This window comes from Parasteatoda tepidariorum, chromosome 9 (genome assembly GCF_982258835.1).
Source record: "Parasteatoda tepidariorum strain Cologne lab strain chromosome 9, Ptep-v5.0, whole genome shotgun sequence".
In the NCBI taxonomy this organism is placed as follows: domain Eukaryota; kingdom Metazoa; phylum Arthropoda; class Arachnida; order Araneae; family Theridiidae; genus Parasteatoda; species Parasteatoda tepidariorum.
Genome location: NC_141763.1, coordinates 78,572,564 through 78,594,736, shown reverse-complemented (window position 1 = coordinate 78,594,736; position 22,173 = coordinate 78,572,564). Strand labels below are relative to the sequence as shown.

The 22,173-nt window shown below is 29.8% G+C and overlaps 1 protein-coding gene across 1 annotated transcript; it reads right to left on the bottom strand.

Moving 5' to 3' along the window:
• Positions 1-1,501: 1,501 nt before the first annotated feature.
• LOC107447135 (uncharacterized) lies at positions 1,502-18,035 on the bottom strand. The gene is made up of 5 exons (XM_043044571.3): positions 17,759-18,035; positions 7,936-10,017; positions 6,130-6,297; positions 4,119-4,236; positions 1,502-1,704 (listed from the first exon to the last, which is right to left on the bottom strand). The coding sequence occupies exons 2-5, from the start codon at positions 9,987-9,989 to the stop codon at positions 1,615-1,617; spliced, it is 2,430 nt and encodes an 809-aa protein (XP_042900505.2). The 5' UTR covers positions 9,990-10,017; positions 17,759-18,035; the 3' UTR covers positions 1,502-1,614.
• Positions 18,036-22,173: the final 4,138 nt, after the last annotated feature.

Sequence of the window (22,173 nt, the reverse complement as noted above, 5' to 3'; positions counted from 1 at the left end):
TCTATGGAATGGATTTTTCATTAATTACTCCGCTATACAGCTGACGCATTATTAGAGCCGTAGCAACACCAGCTTGGAAGAAAAGTTTTAAAAAAAATTTCCCTTTTTTTCCATCTTCAAGTTTTTTCCGTATTTGAACTGTGTTGATTAATGTAAAATATATCAACCGTGCAACTCGAATAGTGTTTAAGGATATTCTTTATAACAGAGCCTTATGTATAATGATTAGGGAAAAAAATAACCACTTCTTTTTATATTACTCGAAAAGGTTACTTTAGTTTAAAGTAATATACGCTTGGTGGCTCAGTGGTAGCGGTTCGTACACTCATGCTACAGGTACCGGGTGCGATCCTCGGGCCGGGCAAGGTTGACTCAGCCATTCATCCCTTCAGTGAGTCGATAAATGAGTACCAAGAATACTTGGCAGCTTAACACTGGGGGTTCCGCGTTTGGCTGACTACTAACCGGAACATTTGCTCCTGCACCCCAGGTCAGAAAAACTGAGATGGGTACAGTCAACACCTCCTAGATAAGAGCAGGTCTCAGCACGGGTTACCCTAAATATCCTTTAGTAGTCCAAACGTAATGACTTATTTCGTATTTTCAACCACTGCGCAGCTTAGTACTCTTAACGAAATGACATCTTTCTTATTTTTCATCTACTGCGCAGTTATCTTCGTTCGATCGGGCAACTAAATTGATCCGTGCTGAGGCCTTCCTTCTTTTAGGAGGTGTTGGTACAGTAAGCCTTGGCCCTCTATGGGCTGTTGCGCCACTGAGATTAGTTTAGTTTAAAGTGATTTCCTTTAATTTTTTAATGTTTAAATCAATGAATTTATTTAAAAAAAATCAATTCTTGTATTTTCAATCAAATTTCCGTTAAGAAGAGCGAATACGACTTAAACATGTTACAGTCTACTTGTTTTGTCAATGAAGTTGAATTTAAAAGGAGCAGAACTTTAATGAAGATACAAAAATTTTATTTATAATTTATTTACATCGGAATTGTAAAAAAGCAATCATAAAAAACATACTAAAATTGAAAATAAAACATATAAATATATCACACAAATGTTTCAAACTAAAACAAGTTTACAAGTTTCCTAACTTTAATGTTTAAAAAATATATGGTGGAATTAAATACATTTAATTACTGGAATTAATTTCCCGTTTTATAAATTTGGCAGCTTTTAGAATTATAAAAGAGATTGAAAAAATAATTTAAACAGTTCTTAAAACTTTTAATCAATAGATTAAAAGTTTCATAGTTTTATCAATGGAAATTAACATTCTATAATTTTGGATCAGAAATAAAAAGATAAAATTATTCGTTCCGTTACAAAGAAAAAAGAGAAAAAATATTCAAAATAATACTTTTCATAACATAAATAGTATGCGAATTTTTTTAATAACAAAGAGATGTATAACAAAAAATAGAAAAGCCCATATTTAATTTTTATTATAAAATACAAAAGAATTATTTTTTTAAATAAAATATGTATTAACAATTTCAAACAGCGTTGGTAGAAAACAATTAATAAGATTGTTGATAACAAAAGCTGCCTAAATAGACAGTTAGAGAGGTAGATTTGGTATACATAAGATAAAGGCAAACTATACAGTTACTGCTGGAACAGCATTGTTTTCCTTCAAGTAGTTAACTAGCGAAGGTATTTTTTTCTGGATAGCATAATCTAAGGCAGTCTGAAACAAAGCATAAAAATTAGCAATGCACACACATGCACATTTATGATATATTTTACTAAATTTTGATTGCACACGATGTTTGAAGTAATATGATTCAGAAAAGTATGGAATGTAAAAGTTTAAATAGACATACATATTTTTTCTGTTTATTTACTATATTTTTCCAATGAGTTTTGTATTTTCCTTTTCTAAAAAAAAGGAGATTCCATTTTGTGTTTACTAGCACAAAAAAGAATATCAAGCATTTTTCTTTTAAAAATTAATAAGCCACGATAAAGAAGGAATGTTACGATGCTACATTGAAGACATCGCCAGTCCAACTGATGATCGTGTTGTTCTGCTAGCAGTCATTCGTCTTAAATAACAACGCCCCCAGTTGGTCGTTGTGCTCGCGAGTAAAAAAACGGAAATGACAGGAATAACGGAAATAAACGGAATAACATAAATATGCAGAAAATTATTTGTATTGCGTTCTTAATTTTGCCTATAAATAGAAGTATGATTTGTGTTTAAATGATATTAAGATTATGAAATAGAATACAACACACATAACTAAGTATATGAATTCCAATTGTGGACGAAAGCTACCGACAATGTCACCTATCATCCATTTAAAGGTACCACTAAATAGAATCGAGTTAACACGTCTTATATACTAGTGAATTGAAATTGTGTTATTGTAACGGTAGTTACACTGCATTACTCACCCACCAGAACTTTATCTGGGATATAATTCGATGAATGAATATCACTAGTTGATTCATTGCCGTTTTGGGAAAAACCGGGAGAGCTGTATCGGTTCACCGGTGGTGAGAGCTAAATTAAGTTCACCGGACGCGGAGCGCTGGTCATGAGAACTGTATTAAGTTCACGGTTGTGCACGTGGTCTCTCCTATATTGCTATTGACAGTCGAGTGTGTACAAGCTCCAGTGGTGTGTGATCGAGACTGAGTAGCATCAATGCAAGGATAATGGTACAGTCACCAATAGCAAGACAAAAGTTCGATGTGTACCATACATCAAAGTAGGCGAATTCTGATCAACAATGCGGGCGAAAACTACCAGCAATGTCAACCGTCATCCATCTACAGGGACGACAGAATCGAGAGTTAACGCGTCTTATATACTATTAAATTGGAATTGTATTATTGTAGTGGTAGTTACGCAACACAGTTTTTGATGAAAGTACAACAGGTTTGAGATTTCTTTTTATTCTACTTGATGAATTTCTAAAGCTGTAACTCCCAAGCCAATATTATTTTCTGAGGTCATTTGATGATAATAAATAAAGAAATTCAAATGAAATCCATTGAAATTTTTTTTTATTGATTTCTACCATTTTTTTCTTTTGATTTCGTGATACCAGCATTTCTGAATCCTTATAGTGTGTGATGTTGTGCATCACAATCAACATCGTTTTAAATTAGTTTACATATACTCACTAATTTCTTTATGCATTTTTAATATTTTAAATTCATTTTATTTTAATGCTTCAAATTTCTTCTGGCTTATAAACTAGTTTGAATTTAATAACCCACACGCCTTGTTTTTTCTATGCAGATTTTGCCTATTACATCCGGCATTAATTTTGTTTCATGTTCAACATTTCTTTTATATAACATTGCTTCTTTATGATAAACTATTCTGAACTTTATCACACGTGTATCTGCTATTTCTTCTTATAATTATCGATTTTAAAACTGTTTTAAATTAATTTGCGTGCAAATTTCGTCTCGTGACTTATTACGAGATTTTAAGGCACACGATTCTTCCTCAATTTGGTTTGCACCCAATACTTGTTAATAACATAGTTTTAAATTTATTTTCTCCCAAATTTCTTCTGGATCACGGGATGTATTTACTTTTATATGGTGCACATTTCTCTATAATTTTCCACACAATAAAAGTTATTTGATTTTTTTTAATCTGTTTCCAAACTTTTTCTGGTTAATGAGCGATAGCGGTAAATGAGCCTTGCTCGATAATTTTGTTCAAAAAATACAAGTTATTAGATTATTATCAGTTATTAAAGAACTATCAGATAAGATAAAACTGTAAAAAGATTCAATATGGTGCATTTTATCGCTTTTAATCGCTTACTTTTTAAACGCTTAAATATTAATTTGCGAACCCCAACGTATTCGCTTTAGATTTTATATTTGATAAAAGATCTGAAACTGCATATTAAGGGGGTGATTGCAAAACACTTCGCATACTTTTACATCATTTAAAAAATGAAATCATAGATAAGCAACGTAACTCTTTTTAATTAAGTCAAGAAGAATGCTCCAATGATTGAATCAGATGCAATTTTTAACACTCTAATGATAAATCAGATGCTCCATGAATGAATCAGATGCAATTTTTAACACTCCAATGAAAAACACTCTTATGACAGAGTAAATACTTACTTTTTTATTGGCATCTCTGCAATTGATATCAAAGAAAGTCTGATCATAACGTTTTAGAGTTTCAACAAGGCATAACACTTTTTCTACATTTGATTCAATTACAGCAGAGTGGAGGTTCCTATTTTTCAAAAGAAAATTCCCATGAAATAAGCAAAATAAATTAAAGACTTACAAGAATTACTTAGTAAAAAAATTAAAAAGTGTTTTGCTCACTAATTTATATAGACATTAAAAATAGTTTAATAGTACTAGCCAGGTTCTTCTTTCAAATTAATTCAATTCAAATTTCATGCTAATTGTCCACTTTTTTGGTTCAGATATCTCACAGTTTAATAGTTTTCATAATTTGTATAGATCTCCTATAGATTATATGACCAAATTTTTTTGATTGGTACTATTTTGATAGTATAGGGTTAAAACGCAAGTTTAAAGCGACGTAGTAGACAAGTTTTAGAAATGTAAAGTAAGGTAGACTTGGTGCAAATGTTAGATAATTAATTATGATGGAGTAAAGTGTTTGTTTGCTACATCTACGATGGCGCTTTCTAAGTTTAGAGTGTTTTAAAAAGTTTCAAGCTTCGAATAAAGTACAGCAACTTAAATGAAGTATAATTTTACAGAAACGGGCATGATATAGTTTAGTTCTATTAAACAAGCACCACCCTCAATGTGATAACACAAAATGACACAAAAAAATAACGAGACAGACATGTTGAATTAAAATTTAAAAAAAAATGGCTTTACCGATAGGAAGGAAGAACAAGCTCGAGCAAAAAAAAATAAGAAAAAAGGTTTTGTTGGGTGAGATTTCCGTAAGTATAAGATGCAGAAATGAAATTAGAATAGATTTTCAAGCCTTTTGAAAATATACCAAAAAGATATTTATCTAAGTTGTTAAAATTTTCAAAATATGGAAAAATTCTCAAAAACCAAGGTCATTAGAAAAAGAAAATGTTGAATGATTGTTCCAGAAGGCCTTACACAAAACCGAGCATAAAATATACTCCTCTTTATTTCATTTATGTATAAAAGTTTCGAGTTTTAAACAAATTTTCTCTTTTAAATTCATAAAACTACTTTGTCTAAATCAATCTTTAAGTTAAATATTTTTAATATTCGAATATTTGCATTTAGTTCGACACCTAACAATATTTTTTTAAGACTTCTGTGTTTTAACCCACAGCGTAACACTGTTATACGAGCGAGCTATCAACAGTTTTGTTGCACACTACTTATTATAAAATGTAACAACGAGAAATTCACTCATAATTGAAATATTGAACACTTAGTACATTAAAATGTGTAATACACAGCAGGAAAACTTTCAGTTCAGGATTATTAAAAAGTGGATGTTGCACAAAAAATAACGCATTTTCATCGTTGAACATTATTTACAACAATTCTTATGTCTAGTTGCATATTTTTCTGTTTTATTCATCTGAAATGGTCGCTCTGATCAAGAAATTTAACGATTGCTGTTGATATAAATAGAAAGACGTATCGAATGATATGCTATTCCATTTACTACCATTAAGTCTCTACTTTATGAATAAATAAAAAATAACACGAAATTAACGAAAGCTTATATAATTACTGATTTTTTTCTGCTACACTGTTTTATTGATTGAAAATAAAATGTTGCTTTTGTTGTTTCGAATGACACATTGGATAAGCCTAGTTCGCTAGCCGTTGGCTTTTCTTGAATTAAGACAGGAAGGTGCGCCTTTCATTGGAAAAGAGAGCACCGCAAGGGTGAAAGTACTTCTTAGCTCAGAATTCTACGGATAGATGGCGACACCACTCATTCGTGAGGCCACTTCTTCAGTTTAGTCATAGATATGAAGGGGAAGGAAATTTTCTCCGGATCTCTGTACTCATGGTACTGCTCAACGACCGACCATTGAACTTTTGATTCAACAGATTTTATGAGAACGTATATCGCATGTACTCGGTGGGTATGTACTCATGTACCTCTGGAAATAAAATATTTTATGTAAGTTATTTTACTTACGTTTGGTCTAGGTTCTTGTAATTTTCTCTCTCATCATAATCAATTATTCTAATCTTTTTCTTACTTTTCTCTTGATGTTTGATTTTTAACAGTACATTTTTAATTTCATCTAGATACTTTGTAACATCAAAACTTTCAGAGTTTCGAAGAACCATTTTAGCATTGTCCCTAAAATAAAACCAAACCTGTGAGCATAATAATAATGATTATGTTTGTAATCCTATTTTGAGGATAGTGAAAAAGATGAAAAAAGGTAAAGATATTTAATCTTCTGATTTTAAATATTATTATTTTTACTAAATATTTGATGACACACCTCTTGGTAACCTCACCTCCCCTTTGTCACAAAATATCATAATTTGAAGAACTCTCTTCCTTGCCTCCAAGCTTGACGTCATTTACTTGAAGTCCACTCTCTTATTGAGGAAAGTTAAATATGGTCATAAATATGTAACTTATACGATTGAAAAAAATTGTGGTTCGTTTGACTAAGACTTCATTAATTGAAATAAAATTTAAACAACCTCTTATTAAACTACTGAAAACTTTACAATAAGTTGTAATTTCAACGCAGATGTAAATAATATATTTCGAAATGCATGTCACAAATTGTCATAGTTTAAAGAACTCCCTTCCCAACCGCCAAGCATGACGTCATGTGTCATTAAGCCCAAATCCACTCTTTTAATGAGGAAAGTTATGTATGATCATTGCAAATGTTACATGAAAATATGTAACTTAAACGATTAAAATAATTAGTAGTCTTTTTGACTAAGATTTTTTTAATTACAATAATTAAACTACCACTTATCCAACTATAGAAAACTCTACATTAAGTTGTAATTTCAACGCAGATGTAAATAATATATTTCGAAATGCATGTCACAAATTGTCATAGTTTAAAGAACTCCCTTCCCAACCGCCAAGCATGACGTCATGTGTCATTAAGCCCAAATCCACTCTTTTAATGAGGAAAGTTATGTATGATCATTGCAAATGTTACATGAAAATATGTAACTTAAACGATTAAAATAATTAGTTGTCCTTTTGACTAAGATTTCATTAATAACAAAATATTTAAACTGCCACTTATTCAACTATGGAAAACTCTACATTAGGTTGTAATTTCAACGCAGATGTAATACTTCGAAATGTATGAGGAATATAATAATTAGCTATTACGTATTTGCATATTTGAAGACCTGAATAGATGAAAATTTCAAGTGATAGCTTAGTGATATACAGCTAATTTTAATCTAGATTGGTGAAATCTATAAATCACCAACCCTCGTTCAAATTGTTCGCGTCATAGCGTTCATGCTTATACACTGTGTACTTAAGAAGCATATTACCACAGGCATTAATAAAAGACACTATTAAAGTAAAGCATTTGCATTCCCACTACAGCGCTACAGAGGGGTCCTGGAGGATAAGGCTCCACAATATCGTGACCAACGGCATGGTTGAGGCAATGTGCTCAGCCATGTGCACAGGTCACTTTTACGTCACCCACAAGCTGGTGCCCATCAATTTGAGGCTGGATGGGCTTCAAACCGCCACTGGGGAGCGAACCCCAGCTCTTCACAATTACAGATCAGGGCCTTAATCACTATGTCATGGTGGCTCAAAAGACATTAGAATTAATCAATTTAGACAAATTTATATTTGGGATATTTATTTTAATATTATAAATTTTATTGCCGCAAATAATGGTAAATGGAAAAAAATCACATGGTTTATTAAAATTTAAAAAAAAAAAAAAAAATACAAGCATTACTGAAACTAAGTTTAAGTTCCAAAACTTACTTTATTTGGAAGCTTATTTTCTGTTCACCACTGGTCACCTGTCTATCAACTCTGCAGCATTGCACATGAACTTTGCTTGCAATATGTGTAGAGTTTTTCGAACTGGATATAGTTGTTCTACTTCTATTCGCATTGCATACTGAGTCATAAAGATCATTTAAATTATCCTTCCACCACTCATCAGAAACTTCATCGGGCTCTTGAGATAAGTCAGAGATTATAAGGTGGCTGAGCACTTCTTCCAATGAAGTTTTCTCATTTTGAAGATTTTCAGCTGTATTAGTCTTCTCTGAATCTATAGGATCATAATTTTTCTCAGCAAGCTGCCCAATATCGTCACGATTTGAATCAGGAATGAGAGAATTTTGCTGTAACTCTCCTCTTTCTTTGAAATATTCTTCTGCCTCAATAAATGAATTAACAAGTTTACAAATATCTCGTTCCTTATCATCACTTTCATTACCAAAAGGTAATACAGAATCCAAAGTGGATGCTGATGAGGAATCAACATGTGGTGATGAGGAAGCAATGGGTGGTAACGAGGAAACAATAGATTGTAAAACTGCATCCACAGATGGGAAAGAAGTTGGTGCTGGTAGGGAAACAGCATGTGACGATTGGAAGCCATTAGGTGTTAACGGGGAAATGTAATGTGATGATGAGGGAAAAATAGGTTGTGATGGGGATCCAATATCCGATGGTAGGGAAGAAATATCTGCTGATGGGGAAAAAACATCTACTGATGGTGAAGCAGTAGGTATTGATAGGAAACCAGCATGTGATGCTGATGCTGGGGAAGCTGTCGGCGTTAGCGGGAAAGTATATTGTGATGATGTAATATGTGTTGATAGGGAAGCAGCATGTGATGCTGATGCTGGGGAAGCTATCGGCGTTAGCGGGAAAGTATATTGTGATGATGTAATATGTGCTGATAGGGAAGCAGCACGTGATGCTGATGCTGGGGAAGCTGCAGGCGTTAGCGGGAAAGTATATTGTGATGATGTAATATGTGTTGATAGGGAAGCAGCATGTGATGCTGATGCTGGGGAAGCTGTCGGCGTTAGCGGGAAAGTATATTGTGATGATGTAATATGCGTTGATAGGGAAGCAGGATGTGATGCTGATGCTGGGAAAGCTGCAGGCGTTAGCGGGAACATATATTGTGATGACGTAATTGGTGACGATGGGGAACAGAATCCAGAATCAGGACTATTGATATACAAAATTTCAAGGGGATTGCAACCTGATTGAATTTGCTGAGCACTGAGGGCGAATTTAGGAGACAATCTTATTTGGGTCGGCTGGGAAGATCTGTAGTTATTTCTCAAAATTGGAACAGAATTGCTGGGATGGCATAATTTCGGTCTACCAAATGCTGCAGAGTGAACAGGAACTACAGGTTTGTAAAATGTTTCTTTGTGTTTCTTTGTCTTATTTTTTTCTGGTCCTCCCCTTTCTATTACGTCATCATCATCCGATGACGAACAATCCGTTAAGGATTCTAATTCGATGAAATGATCTTCATCTTTTATTTCCTTTTTAATAACACCCTCATCTAAACTCTCATCATTTGATAAAGAAGAATCCGTGAATGGTTCAAACTTGATGAAATGATCTTCATCCCCTATTTCTTTTTTATTGAAGTCATCATCAAATCTTTCATCATCCGATGAAGAAGAATTCGTATATGATACCAATTTGAAGAATTGATCTTCATTTTCAATTACATTTTTGATGCACGCTAAGGGAAAATTATTTTCAGTCAGCGATACTTCAGTTGAAGCTTTTTGTAAAGAAATACTTTTGTCATCTTCAATAATTGCATTTTTATTAAAATCATTTTCAATGTTTTTATTTAAGTCAAACTTTTGTAAGTTATTTTTACATGAAATACTTTCTTTATCACAATTTTCAAAATCAGTTTCAACTAAATGATTTTTTTCAGATTTATATTCTAAATTTCGTGATGCATCAGGATCAGAATTGGAATTTATGCTTAATTCCTGAATTATTTCGGTTAACTTGTCTAGATCCAAGTCAGAATCTTTATTCATTTTGTTTTAAAAATACGCTTAATTACACCTAGAAAAAAAATAAAAATCTGTCACTACAAGGAAAATTTTACAAAGGCAATTAAATACAAAAAGTAAAATCATGTTTAAACAAAATCAGATAATGAGTATATAAAAACAACTACTATGTAAAGTGCGCCCAAAAAAATTGACCACGATGAATAACTTTTGATCAGACACAAAAACGTACTTTCTCTGAATAAATATTCTTTTTCTTGATGGATTCAGATTTCTTACCCCCAAAATATAGGGGTTATCCACAATCTTGGAAATATGGTCCCAATAATTTGGTCAAGAGAGAGCTCCAAAGTTTGGACCCTTTAATGGTAATTTTACTTTTTGCGTATTTTGCTATATCTCGAAAACTTTTTAAGCAAACTGAAATTGTTTTTTCGAATTGAAATGATACATTTATAAAATTCCCTCATCCAAAGATAATTCCATGCAAAAATTGATTTTTAGTAAGCATTTATTATTTTTTATTATTTTACTTAATAATGGCCCAAAAAGTTTTGAATTGTAAGGTACAAAATTTTTTGCACGATTTTAGAGAATATAATTTTACACGGCAAAATACGAAATTTAAATAAAGTCAGTCGAATAGTTATATCTATTATATCCATCTGTCGAATAGTTATATAAATATCTAACTTTTTTGAAATTCAATTTATCAGGAACTATTTAACCAATTATGCTCAAAGTTTGCATTTTACCAAGCAAAATTTAATTCTTTACAATGATGCAAAAAATTTTACACCTTATAATTCAAACTTTTTTTTCATTATTAAATAAAATAATAAAAGGTAATAAATATTTACTGAAATTAATTTTTGGCGTGGAATGACTTTTTGGTAAGCAAATTTTATAATTGTGTGTAAAAATTTAATTTTCTTAAAAAGTTCTCAAAATATGGAGAAATTGGCAAGAAGTAAAATTAACAATATGGGTTCCAAGCTTTGGATCACTCTCCTGATAAAACTATGGGGACCATATTTCCCAGATTGCTGCTTCCCCCGTTTGGGGGTTAAAAGTCAAAATCCGTTGAAAAAAAGGTATGTTTATTCAGAGAAAGTACGCCTTAGTGCCTGATTTCGTATTTTAAAATATCGTTTGCACTAATTAATTAACATATTTGAGGTCAACCCCTCGAGCCATTAAGATTGAGTCCTAAAACGTGAAGATCCAATCAGTAGATCAAAAGTTATTCAGGGTGCACCATTTTTTTTATTTTTTTTGGTCCACTGTGCATTAAATTTTTTTTTTGCTCAAATAAATTTGTTATATTTTTTTGAACACAGGAATTAAATTAACAACAGGAGTTTTTCAAACCCCTTTTTAAATATATGTTACAATGTTTTCATAAAGGACCTCTTTCTAAATATATGTTACTTAGTTCTGAATCATTTTAATTATGTCCGTAGTATGCATAGAGAAGAGTTTAAAAAATTGATCAGAAAAAACATATCTTCCTATAGAATTATTAAATCTTGATTAATAAATCATTTAAAAAATAACTTTGCAAACGCGTATTTGACAAGCATAACTTTTGAGATAATGGATTAAAATTTGGTCTGAAGGTTTTAATATGTATTCCAGAACAGCGTAAGAAACTGTAAACCTATTCTCTAGGTACTGTTATAAGGGCTGAATTTCGAAATTATTCAAAATACATTAAATGATTAAAAAACTTCATTCGTTTCAAAAATATTCAGATTAGAATTAACAGCCGACATGTTTCAAACTCTCAAAAATAAGCGTCCATTTTCAAGACTTGCCAGACATGAACATATAAATGCTGATTTTCTTGTTAACGACTACAGTTTCTCACAACCCCTCTATAGCGCGTGGAAATGTATTTTACCCAGATTCGACCCTCTCAGTCCAAGTGGTTTTTCTTGTTTTGCTTTTCCATGTTTATTTTTATTCTTTTTCGGCTACTGAGATTTCTCCAGTTTTGTTTTTCCTCTCTATTTTCCATTGTTCGTTGGCAACGCTACGTTTCATATTTCAAATCACTTTTTTTTTCTCATTCTCTTCTGGCTAGTCTTGAAAATGGGCACCTATTTTTGGGAACTGGAAACATGTTGACTGCTATTTTCAATCTGTATATTTTTTAAGCGAATGAATTATTTTAATCAAGTAAAATCAAGTGAAAGTTTTCGTCAGGAAAGTAATTTTTCCTTGTTGCGAGTTTTGTCTCGTGTATTCATATAAAGACAACTGAATATTTTATTTACTTAGTTTAATTTACTAAAAGATAGTTTACTCAGTGCTGAATTTTCCTAATTTAATATGTTTTTTATTTATTTATGTTTTCATTTTTTTCTTCTCTTTTTACGAAATGGCTGTTATTGAAATTTTGATCCATCGTATAAAATCGAGAATTTTGACAGACGTTCCTGTCTGATAGGAAATCTAAAAAATCACAGCATAAAATTAAATAAAGTTCCTCAAAATACTAATAAGGCCACGAAACAAATAAAAATGCAAATAACAGATTTGTCTTCATTACGGTCAATTTATTGAATCTTAACTAAATTCATAAGTTAAAATTTATTATTTTCATGAGTTAAATTTGATGATACTGGAAACAAAATTGTTGCCTGAACCAATTCTTTACACATTTAATTATTGCTAAATATATTTTATTACGTTTTTAATTCCTGTTGGTCAAACTTTATCCCATACCACTCTCAAGGGTAAAAGGTTTGACACAGTTTTTCTAAAGGTTTGACCCAGTTAACACAGGGAAACAAATGTTTTGCTTCATTTGCTCAAGTATATCTTGTCTAATTCGGATTTCGGCAAGTATATCTTGTCTATGCCAGTTTATCTTGTCTAATTCAGATGAGGAAATTTTAAATCTGGAATCAGTTTTGCTTTCTAAAGCTACGGTTGTTGTTTTTTCCAATGATATTTTTACTCTATTTTTTGTCAAAATGTACAAGTTTAAAAATGTTATAAATAAAAGAAGACAGAGTAAATGTTGCAGGAAATTTCTAGGGAAGTTAGAACCCATCATCAGGAAAATTGCGTGGTAACCCATGCCTGAAAGTTTAGTCGTACTATCCCCATTTTGACCTGTTCAGAGAAACTCGCAAAAACAGTTAATAATAGGGAAGCGCCCTTAGACTTTACTATGGCATTTTTGGGCATAAGCTCTTATGAAATTTTAATCCTGATGACGTGCCTTAACTCCCTTAGAAGTTTGTCGCAACCCCAGGTTTAAATAACGTGTTTAAATTTGTACACTTCGACAAAAAATAGATTTAAAAAAATGTAATTAAAAAAATGGTAGCTTGGAGAAAGAAACCGATTACAGATTTGGAATAAGAGATCTAAAAGTATCTAATATTTGTAGCAAAAATCTCATGCAAAAGAAAAATAGTGCTCTCCAGTGTAATTCATACAGAAATGGTAATTCATAATTTTAGAAAAAATAATAATGAAAACAGATGTTCAGCATTATAAACTTTTAAGCAATGTTAATTAAAAAAATTTTACCACGTTTGAGAAAAAAAATGAAAGATAATTTTTTGTAAAAAAAGAGTAAAAGCTCCCACGCATCTCAATAATTGATAAATACTAAGTGAAGATATGAAAAACAAGCAAAATTTTCAAAATGATGATTAGAAAGAAATGATTAGAACAAATCTTACATCTACTGTGAGTTGCAACTACAATGGGAAAAAAATGATGATGCAATCGATAGCTCAATACGGATTTCAAATTGAAATTAGATAAGCAGTATTATCACACTATCAGTAGGGCATAAAATTATAAAAATAAAACTATTGCGAAATCAATAGAGACTGTTAAAAACAATAACAATAATAAAGCTGCGAATTGATTATTAAAGATTTCTTATTGAAATTCTTAAAACAATGTAATCATGCTATCAGCAATGAATCACTATGGAAATATTGGAATGCAGTTAAAGTCTTTACTTAATCAATAGAAACCTTAAACAATAATGCCAAAAATGATGTAACAAAGTGCCACAAAAAGGGTTTTGGTTAAAAATCTTAAATCAATGTGATTACTCTATCTGCAAGAAATTGCAAATGCAACGTTTAAGTTACCATTTGATCAATTGAAAACAACAATGACGAAAAGTTACTATTTGATCTATAATATACATTTTTAATTAAAATTTTTAAAGTAATGTGATCACGCTATCCAAATAATAATTTCGATGTTAAAATGAAATTTCCCCTCAATCAAAAGAGAGTTTTAATTATAATTAAAAAAAAAGTTCCCAATTAATCAATGAAAGATTTCAATTGAAGTTTTAAAACAATGCAGTCATTTAGTGAATAACAATTAAAGTTTTTAAATAAGAATTTGATCCATAAAAACTTTAAGTGACAATGGCAACAGATGAAGTTACCAATTATCCCATAAAAGTTTTTAATTAAAAACTTTAACACAATACGACAATTAGTGTTTTAAATAATGTGATCACTCTATCAAAAAGGAATAACTACTATGAGCAATGTACAAATTAAATTACTGCTTGATCAAATATGATATTACTAATTGATAAAAAATTTATCTTGATTAGAATTTTTATAAAAAGTTATTACTTGGATTACTAGAAAGTTTTAATTAAAAGTGATTATGAGTTTTTGTCATGAAAACTATTATTTGCAACTAACTATAATTAGTTAATAATAATTAAATTAATAATTAATTTTAAAAGTAATCAGAGAATGGGATAGGTAATTCTGTATTTTATATTAAGCATTTTTAAAATATTTTGTTATATCAATTTATTTTGCACATATTTTTACAATAGAGTTATGATATCTAAGCATTTAAAAATTATACATGAATTTTTTTTAAAGAAATGCAGATTCTCCCATTAGTATTTAAACTTAAACGAGGAAAATTTTAAAGAGAAAATAATGCGATATTTTTTAATTTGGTGTTATTTGAAATAAAACTATTTACATAAATAGTAAAAAATAAAATTTAGAAATATTATTTAAAAAAAAACTGTGACTAAAACAGAAAATCTTAATTTGGCTATTTTTAAATAAAAAATCATTTGGAAACTATATTACTATCATTTGGAGGAGAAAAAAAAACATTTTAAAATCATTTTTAAAAACTTCATTCATAAAGTAAAACTTCTTAAAATGATTCACTTTTTTGGTTTTTTTTTTAAATTTTGTTTTATTTTAGAAATGAGACAAAGGTAGACGCAAAATATGTCACGTGATTTGATGTATTCAAATGGCTTCTGCAAGTTTAGTTTTTACAAGTTAATATTAAAACAGGCAGCAATTATTCTGCATTTCTAGTTGTAAATCATTAATATTTTTATTGAAACATTCTGTTCTATTTTTTTATTAAGAATGTTAATATGTTCATAGAAAGAAATGATGCAACACACTATAAAGTTTTTAAGAAATGCTTTACAAATATTTGTATAAATAAAAAAGTGAATATTAAATTGGTTTTCTGAATTATATATTTCAATATTCTGCAATAACAGGTACAAAATTGCAAACTTATTGTTTATTTTCTGCGAGGGTTGTTTTTAATTGAACTGTTAGAATGAAATAGGAGGTCATAATTACGTAAAATAAACAAAAATTGAAAAATAATAATAATGGTTCAATTAGTTTCTGAAAATACATTTTAAGATACTGTTTAAAATATGTTTTCCTACCAAAAAATATACATATGACGTAAAACGACCATAAAGTAGACTGGGGACATAGAAATTATTGTTTATATGAAAATAACCCTTATCTATACTTATTGTCAAAACTAATTTATCTGAAATTAACCATACCTGTATATATTTCACTTCTCTAAAATGGCAAATATAAAATTGTTGCTTGTTGCTTATTTTATAGGAAGATTGTTATTTTTTTTATTTTAATTGAACTATTAGAATAAAGTAGGAGATCTTAATTATGTTGAATAAGCAAAAATCGAAAAATAACAATAATAGTATTTTAGTTCCTAAAATACATTTTAAGAGACATTTTCCATCTAAAAACTATGCTTAAGTCACAAAGCAAGCATAAAGTACACTGGTAACATAAAAATAGCTGTTTTTACGAGAATGACACTTATCTATAATTATTATCAAAACTAATTTATTTGCAACTAACTATAACTGTATATACTTCAACGCTCAACAATATTTAATACAAAATTGTGAACTTTTTGTTTATTTTATGGGAGATTGTTTTTCTATTTTATTTAAACTGTTAAGCTATAGTAAGTCATCTTAATTACGTAAAATAAACAAAAATTGAAAAGTAATATTAGCAGTTTTAAAAAAAAAATAAAAAAAAATTTAAAAAAAATAATGCTTCTTCTTTATAAACCATAAAGCAAGCATAAAGTACACTGGGTGCATTTTAAAATGACTGTTTTTATGTTAATGACCAATGCCTATGATTATAGTCAAAACTAATTCATTCGCAACTAACCATAACTGTAAAAATTTCATTGTTCCAAAATATCTAATACAGAATTTTAAACTTATTAGCTTTTTCTCCTTTAATTGAATTTTTCAGCTAAAATTGGAGATTTTAATTACGTAAAATAAACAAAAATTGAAAAATTTTTGTTTGATTTTGATTTTTGCTTTTCATATTATAATTGAACTGTTAAGCTAAAATGTAAAATTCTCATCTTGAATACTAAACAAAAGTTGAAAAATAATAATACTAATTTTATTTGTTTTTGAATAACATTTTAAAACACACTTTCCAGCTGAAAAATAAGCATAAGTCATAAAACAAGCATTAAGTACACTGGGGGTATTAAAATGACTCTTTTTATGAGAATGACATTTTTATAATTATAGTCAAAATTAAATGAATTCGCAACTGACCATAATTGCATATATTTCAATGGTCTAAAATAGCTAATACAAAATTGTAAACTTATTGTATATTATCTGAGAAAATTCTGTTTCTTATTCTAATTGATCTGTTAAGCTAAAATAAGAGATTTTAATTTCGTAAACTGAACAAAAATATTACTATAATTAATAGATAATACAAAAATAATATCATAATTGCATATATTTCAATGTTCTAAAATAACTTTTACACAGTTGCAAACTTATTGCTTATTTTAAGAGAAGATTGTTTCACATATTTCAATTTAACTGTTAAGCTAAAGTGTATTTTAATCCCTTATACTAGATAAAAAATTGAGAAATAATAATACTAGTTTAATTAGTTTTTTAGAATACATTTTAAAACACACTTTATAGCCAAAAAATATACATATGTCATAAAACAAGCATAAAGTAAACTAGCGACATTAAAAGGACTGTTTTTAGGAGAATGACTTTGTTATAATTATAGTCAAAACTAATTTATTTGCAACTGACCAGAGCTGTATATATTTCAATAATCTAAAGTAACTAATACAAAATTGTAAACTTATTGTATATTATCTGAGAAAATTGTAATTTTTCATTCTAATTAAACTGTTAAGCTGAAAAAGGAGATTTTAATTGCTTTAAAATGAACAAAAATTGGAAAAAAAATAATACTAATTTTGTTAATTTTTTAAAATACATTTTAAAAGATGCTTTTCAGTCAGAAAATATCCACAGGTTATAAAACAAACAGAAAGTTCAATGAGTGCATTTAAATTACTGTTTTTATGAGTATGATTTTATCTATAACTATAGTCAAATTTTATTTATTCGCAAATAACCATAATTGTTTAATATCGCAACTGTATAAATAAAACATTTAAATTTGACTTACATTCTTACCCAACGTGAAGCCAAGTTGATATTAAATATAATCTCTTAATTTCTACCTAACCCTTCAATCTAGTAAACATAGTTTTTGATAAGAGAAATATCTGCCTTCTATTATGTTCACGCGTTGAGATAACGCCTTCATATTAAAATTGTTTAGTTCATATCGTTAGTTATACTCATAAAACCTTATTTTTAAACATTCATAAATATTAACAAATCTTCAAGAAAAGCTGAGAACAGGAAGCTGAGAACTTCCTTACAACGCCGCTCTAAAATATGGTATTCAAAATTTTTTTTTTCAAGGACATTTTTAAAAGATAAGTTTTTTATAAGTTTTTTTTATCAGCGAATGTTACAAGTGTTCTTGATTTGATTATACGTGACTCTAGTTTCTAGTAACAGTGTAAGAAACGGCAGTTCGTTCTTAAAGTTATAGTTTAACTTATACTCCAAGTTTCCTTTAATCGAACACGTATTGATCATTCTGGTAAGGATTTTCGAGGAGATATTAAAATTTTGAAAAATAAATTCTCATTTCCATAGATACGTAGCGATTACGTACTTGTTCGGCAGTCCTTCCCAGTCGACATTTTTGACAAATAAAAAATTAAATAAAATGAAGAAATAACCATTGAAAACACTGCGCGACCCCACATCTACCCATGCATATAGATTCAAAAATGTTAAAGGCATGCAAACATAATATATCAATGTCTTTGAAAAATTCGATCCTCGCCGGCCGAAGACTTCCCGTGTAGTAAATGGTGACTGATGCACGTTAAATCTGTCGAGTCTCAAAGTCCTCCATGTTCCCACAACAAATCAATACCTCTGGGGGTACTGATCCAGGAGTTTCCTTGTCTTCTGGATTGGTTCAAAATTACAAGGCTACGGAGTTGAACGTAAGTAGTCGTAAACCCATGAAATTGGGTCGGCTGTTCAACGACGGTTATAAAATAAAATAAAAACATATTGCTTACGTTTTGTTAATGTAGTAAAGTAGTAATTCTTCTTTGAAAAATATATTTTCTAAGACTCATTTTTTGCCTCTTACCTACGCTCAGACAAAGAATATACATAGGAGAAGAAGGCTAGCTTAGATAGACATAATGTAAACCGGTTCTCCAATGCTTGGTGTGGTCTCTGTGTATAAAGGAATAAGCAACATTTAAGGGCACAGCAGCAGATGTTTTTGAAACGTATTTTCACCCTCTCCTCCCAATCACTGCTGTGGTTGGGGAGGAGATGAAAAGTTTTTTCGTTTGATTTATTGTTGGTGTGCTCTGCATTTTTTCATTCCGTCTAGCTATGAAAATAAGAATGGCACATTTCAGGAAGGGTAGCTTCTCCTCATTCTAGGGCCAACACAATAGACTGATGAAAAAGATCCCCTTTCGCTCACCGACCCGAGTCAAAATCCGTCCGAAACAATAATTTGGAATAGTTATACTTCGTTACCATAGTCACCGTCATGGGTCCAGACGAATGGCAAGGGGAGTTCTTACTTCAGACAAACTATACATGCAGATACCGTGTATATACGTCATACAACAACCGGTTCACAGGTGACGTACCTCCTGACTGTCACTCTGCTTCTTATGCGTATGCCCTGGATTATAGGACATATGATATTCTGCTATATTTAAGTATGTTGTTCACGCTGTAAGTTGTTTTTCTGTTATAGCATACAGTGCTGAAGTCTCTCGCGTTAGTTACGTATTCAAAGAATTGTACTTCTTCTCCTTTCTATATTCTTCGGTTCAGGGTCAGGTCAGATTATATGGCGATAAGTTTGATTTGTAGAAAGGACTTTATAATTTTACCAGTTAAATTTATTTGAATATGTAAGATATTTGAAAACTTCTAAAATCTGAGCAGTTTCAGCAGATGTAGTAAAAGGTGTATTAAAATTAAAAAATAAAATAAACAACTGTTGTGAAACTTTAGCAGTAATAAAGCAATACTATCCCCCCCCTAAATACATAAATAATTTAGGAGTGCAGAAAATAATTTTTTTGTTCCATTTCCTCTTTAATTTGCTAAAATAAATAAATATTTATATACATAAATAAAACTAATTGCTTTGAGGAAATTCAACGTGTAACGTGTATGAAAAAATTTTTTACTTCAAAATCATTCTTTATATTGATTAACTATTTACTTATTATTATATTTAAGCTATATTTAAGTATGTTGTTCACCCTGTAAGAGGTTTTTCTGTTATAGCATACAGCGCTGAGAAGTTTCTCGCGTTAGTTACGTATTCGAAGAATTGTACTTCTTCTCCATTCTATATTCTTCGGTTCAGGGTCAGGTCAGATTATATGGCGATAAGTTTGATTTGTAGAAAGAACTTTATAATTTCACCAGTTAAATTTATTTGAATATGTAAGATATTTGAAAAAATCTAAAATCTCAGCAGTTTCAGCAGATGTAGTAAAAGCTGTATTAAAATAAAAAAAATAAAATAAACAACTGTTGTGAAACTTCAACAGTAATAAAGCAATACTATCCCCCCCCCCCAAATACATAAATAATTTAGGAGTGCGGAAAATAATTTTTTTGTTCCATTTCCTCTTTAATTTGCTAAAATAAATAAATATTTATATGCATAAATAAAACTAGTTGCTTTGAGGAAATTCAATGTGTAACGTGTATGAAAAATTATTTTACTTCAAAATCATTCTTTTCATTGATTAACTATTTACTTATTATTCGGAATTTTTGATTTGGTTTGTGATTCTGAGTTTTAAAATAACACAGCGGGGGCGTATAGAAATCTGAATCGAAAAAAAGCTGCCCAAAAAGTAAAACGATAAATTGTACAGTGCGCCAAAAGAAACAGATCACCCTTAATAACTTTTGATCCAATGATCGGATCTTCAAGTTTTGGGTCTCATTCCTTATGATTCGAGAGGGTGATCTCAAATATTATTTAATTAGTGAAGAAGATATATTAGGTTACGAAGTTCGACACAAAACATACTTTCTTTGAATAAGCGTCACTTTATTTCGACGGATTCAGATTTCTGACCCCCTAAATATAGGGAGCAGTTGCAAGCTGGAAAATAAGATCCCAATAGTTTGGTCTGGAGAACGACCCAAGGTTTGAACCCCTTAATATTAATTTTAATTTTTTTGTACTTCAATATAGCTCGAGAAGTTTTTATGCGAATTTAAACATTGAATTTGATTTTGCACACACTTATAAAATTCGTATATCCAAAGATAATTTCAAGCAAAAAATAATGTTTTGTAAGTATTTATTACTTTTTACTATTTTAATAAATAATAGTTCAAAAAAGTTGTAAGGTGTACAATTTTTTACATAATTTTAAAGCATGTAATTTTACATGGCAAAATGCACAATGTGAGCGAAATCGGTTGAATACTTCCTGAGAAATCGAATTTTAAAGTAGTCACATGTTCAATATTTGAATTCTCAAATATTAAAACTATCCAACCGATTTCGCTCAAATTTGTATTTTGCCATGTAAAATTTCATTCGTTGAAATGATGTAAAAATTGTATTCCTTACAATTCAAGATATTTTCGACTATTATCTTATAAAAGAATAATAAATATTTGCAAAAACTTGGATAAATGAATTTTATAATTGCGTGCAAACATTTTCATTTCGCTTGAAAAGTTTTCGAGATAAAGCAAAATCAAGGGGTCATTAGCATTAAGGGGTCCAAACTTTGGACCGAATTCCTGACAAAACCATTGGGATCATATCTTATTAAAGCCATATTAAAGCCATATTTCCCTATATTTTGGAATCCGTGGGAGAAAGGTACGTTTATTCAAAGAAGATACGTTTTTGTGTATAATTTTATAATTTAAAATATCGCCTGCATAAATTAATTAGCATATTTGAGGTCACTTCCTCGAACTATTAAGATTGTGTACTAGAACGCAAAGATCTTTGAATCAAAAGTTATTCTGGATGGTCATTTTTTTCTCTCTTTTTTTCGAGCACTGTATTAAGTAATTGTTACGGGCTTGGAGAAACACTGATTATGAATATTACGCTATATTTGAATAATCTAAGATGTCGGTGAAAAAGATGATGTCAATGCATAAAAGTTTAAAAACGGAAATATGAATGTAAGGTTCTTTATTATAATTGGTAATAATTTTAGAAAAATTAACAATAAAATATGATTTTACAATATATGATAAATAATGTAAAATTTTATAAATTTATTCTGATACCTTAGAGCGTGGCATAAGAAATCATTTATTCTGTTAAATTTACTTTTCAGTTCTGTATATTTTACTAAATCTGTGATAATAGAAATTATGATTTTCAAAACCAGAATTTCTTTTGAACCGTTGTGTTTTGAACGGAAAAATAATCAAATAAAAGATACAAATACGGTATATTTTGGTTTTTAATACCAGAAATGTAGC

Coding starts and splice junctions, on each gene's coding strand:
- LOC107447135 (XM_043044571.3), bottom strand. CDS start 9,989: ATGAATAAAGATTCTGACTTGGATCTAGACAAGTTAACCGAAATAATT. Junction 4,237..6,129: donor TACAAGAACCTAGACCAAAC/GTAAGTAAAATA, acceptor TTTGAAAAATAG/GAACCTCCACTCTGCTGTAA. Junction 1,705..4,118: donor GCAGAGATGCCAATAAAAAA/GTAAGTATTTAC, acceptor GCTTTGTTTCAG/ACTGCCTTAGATTATGCTAT.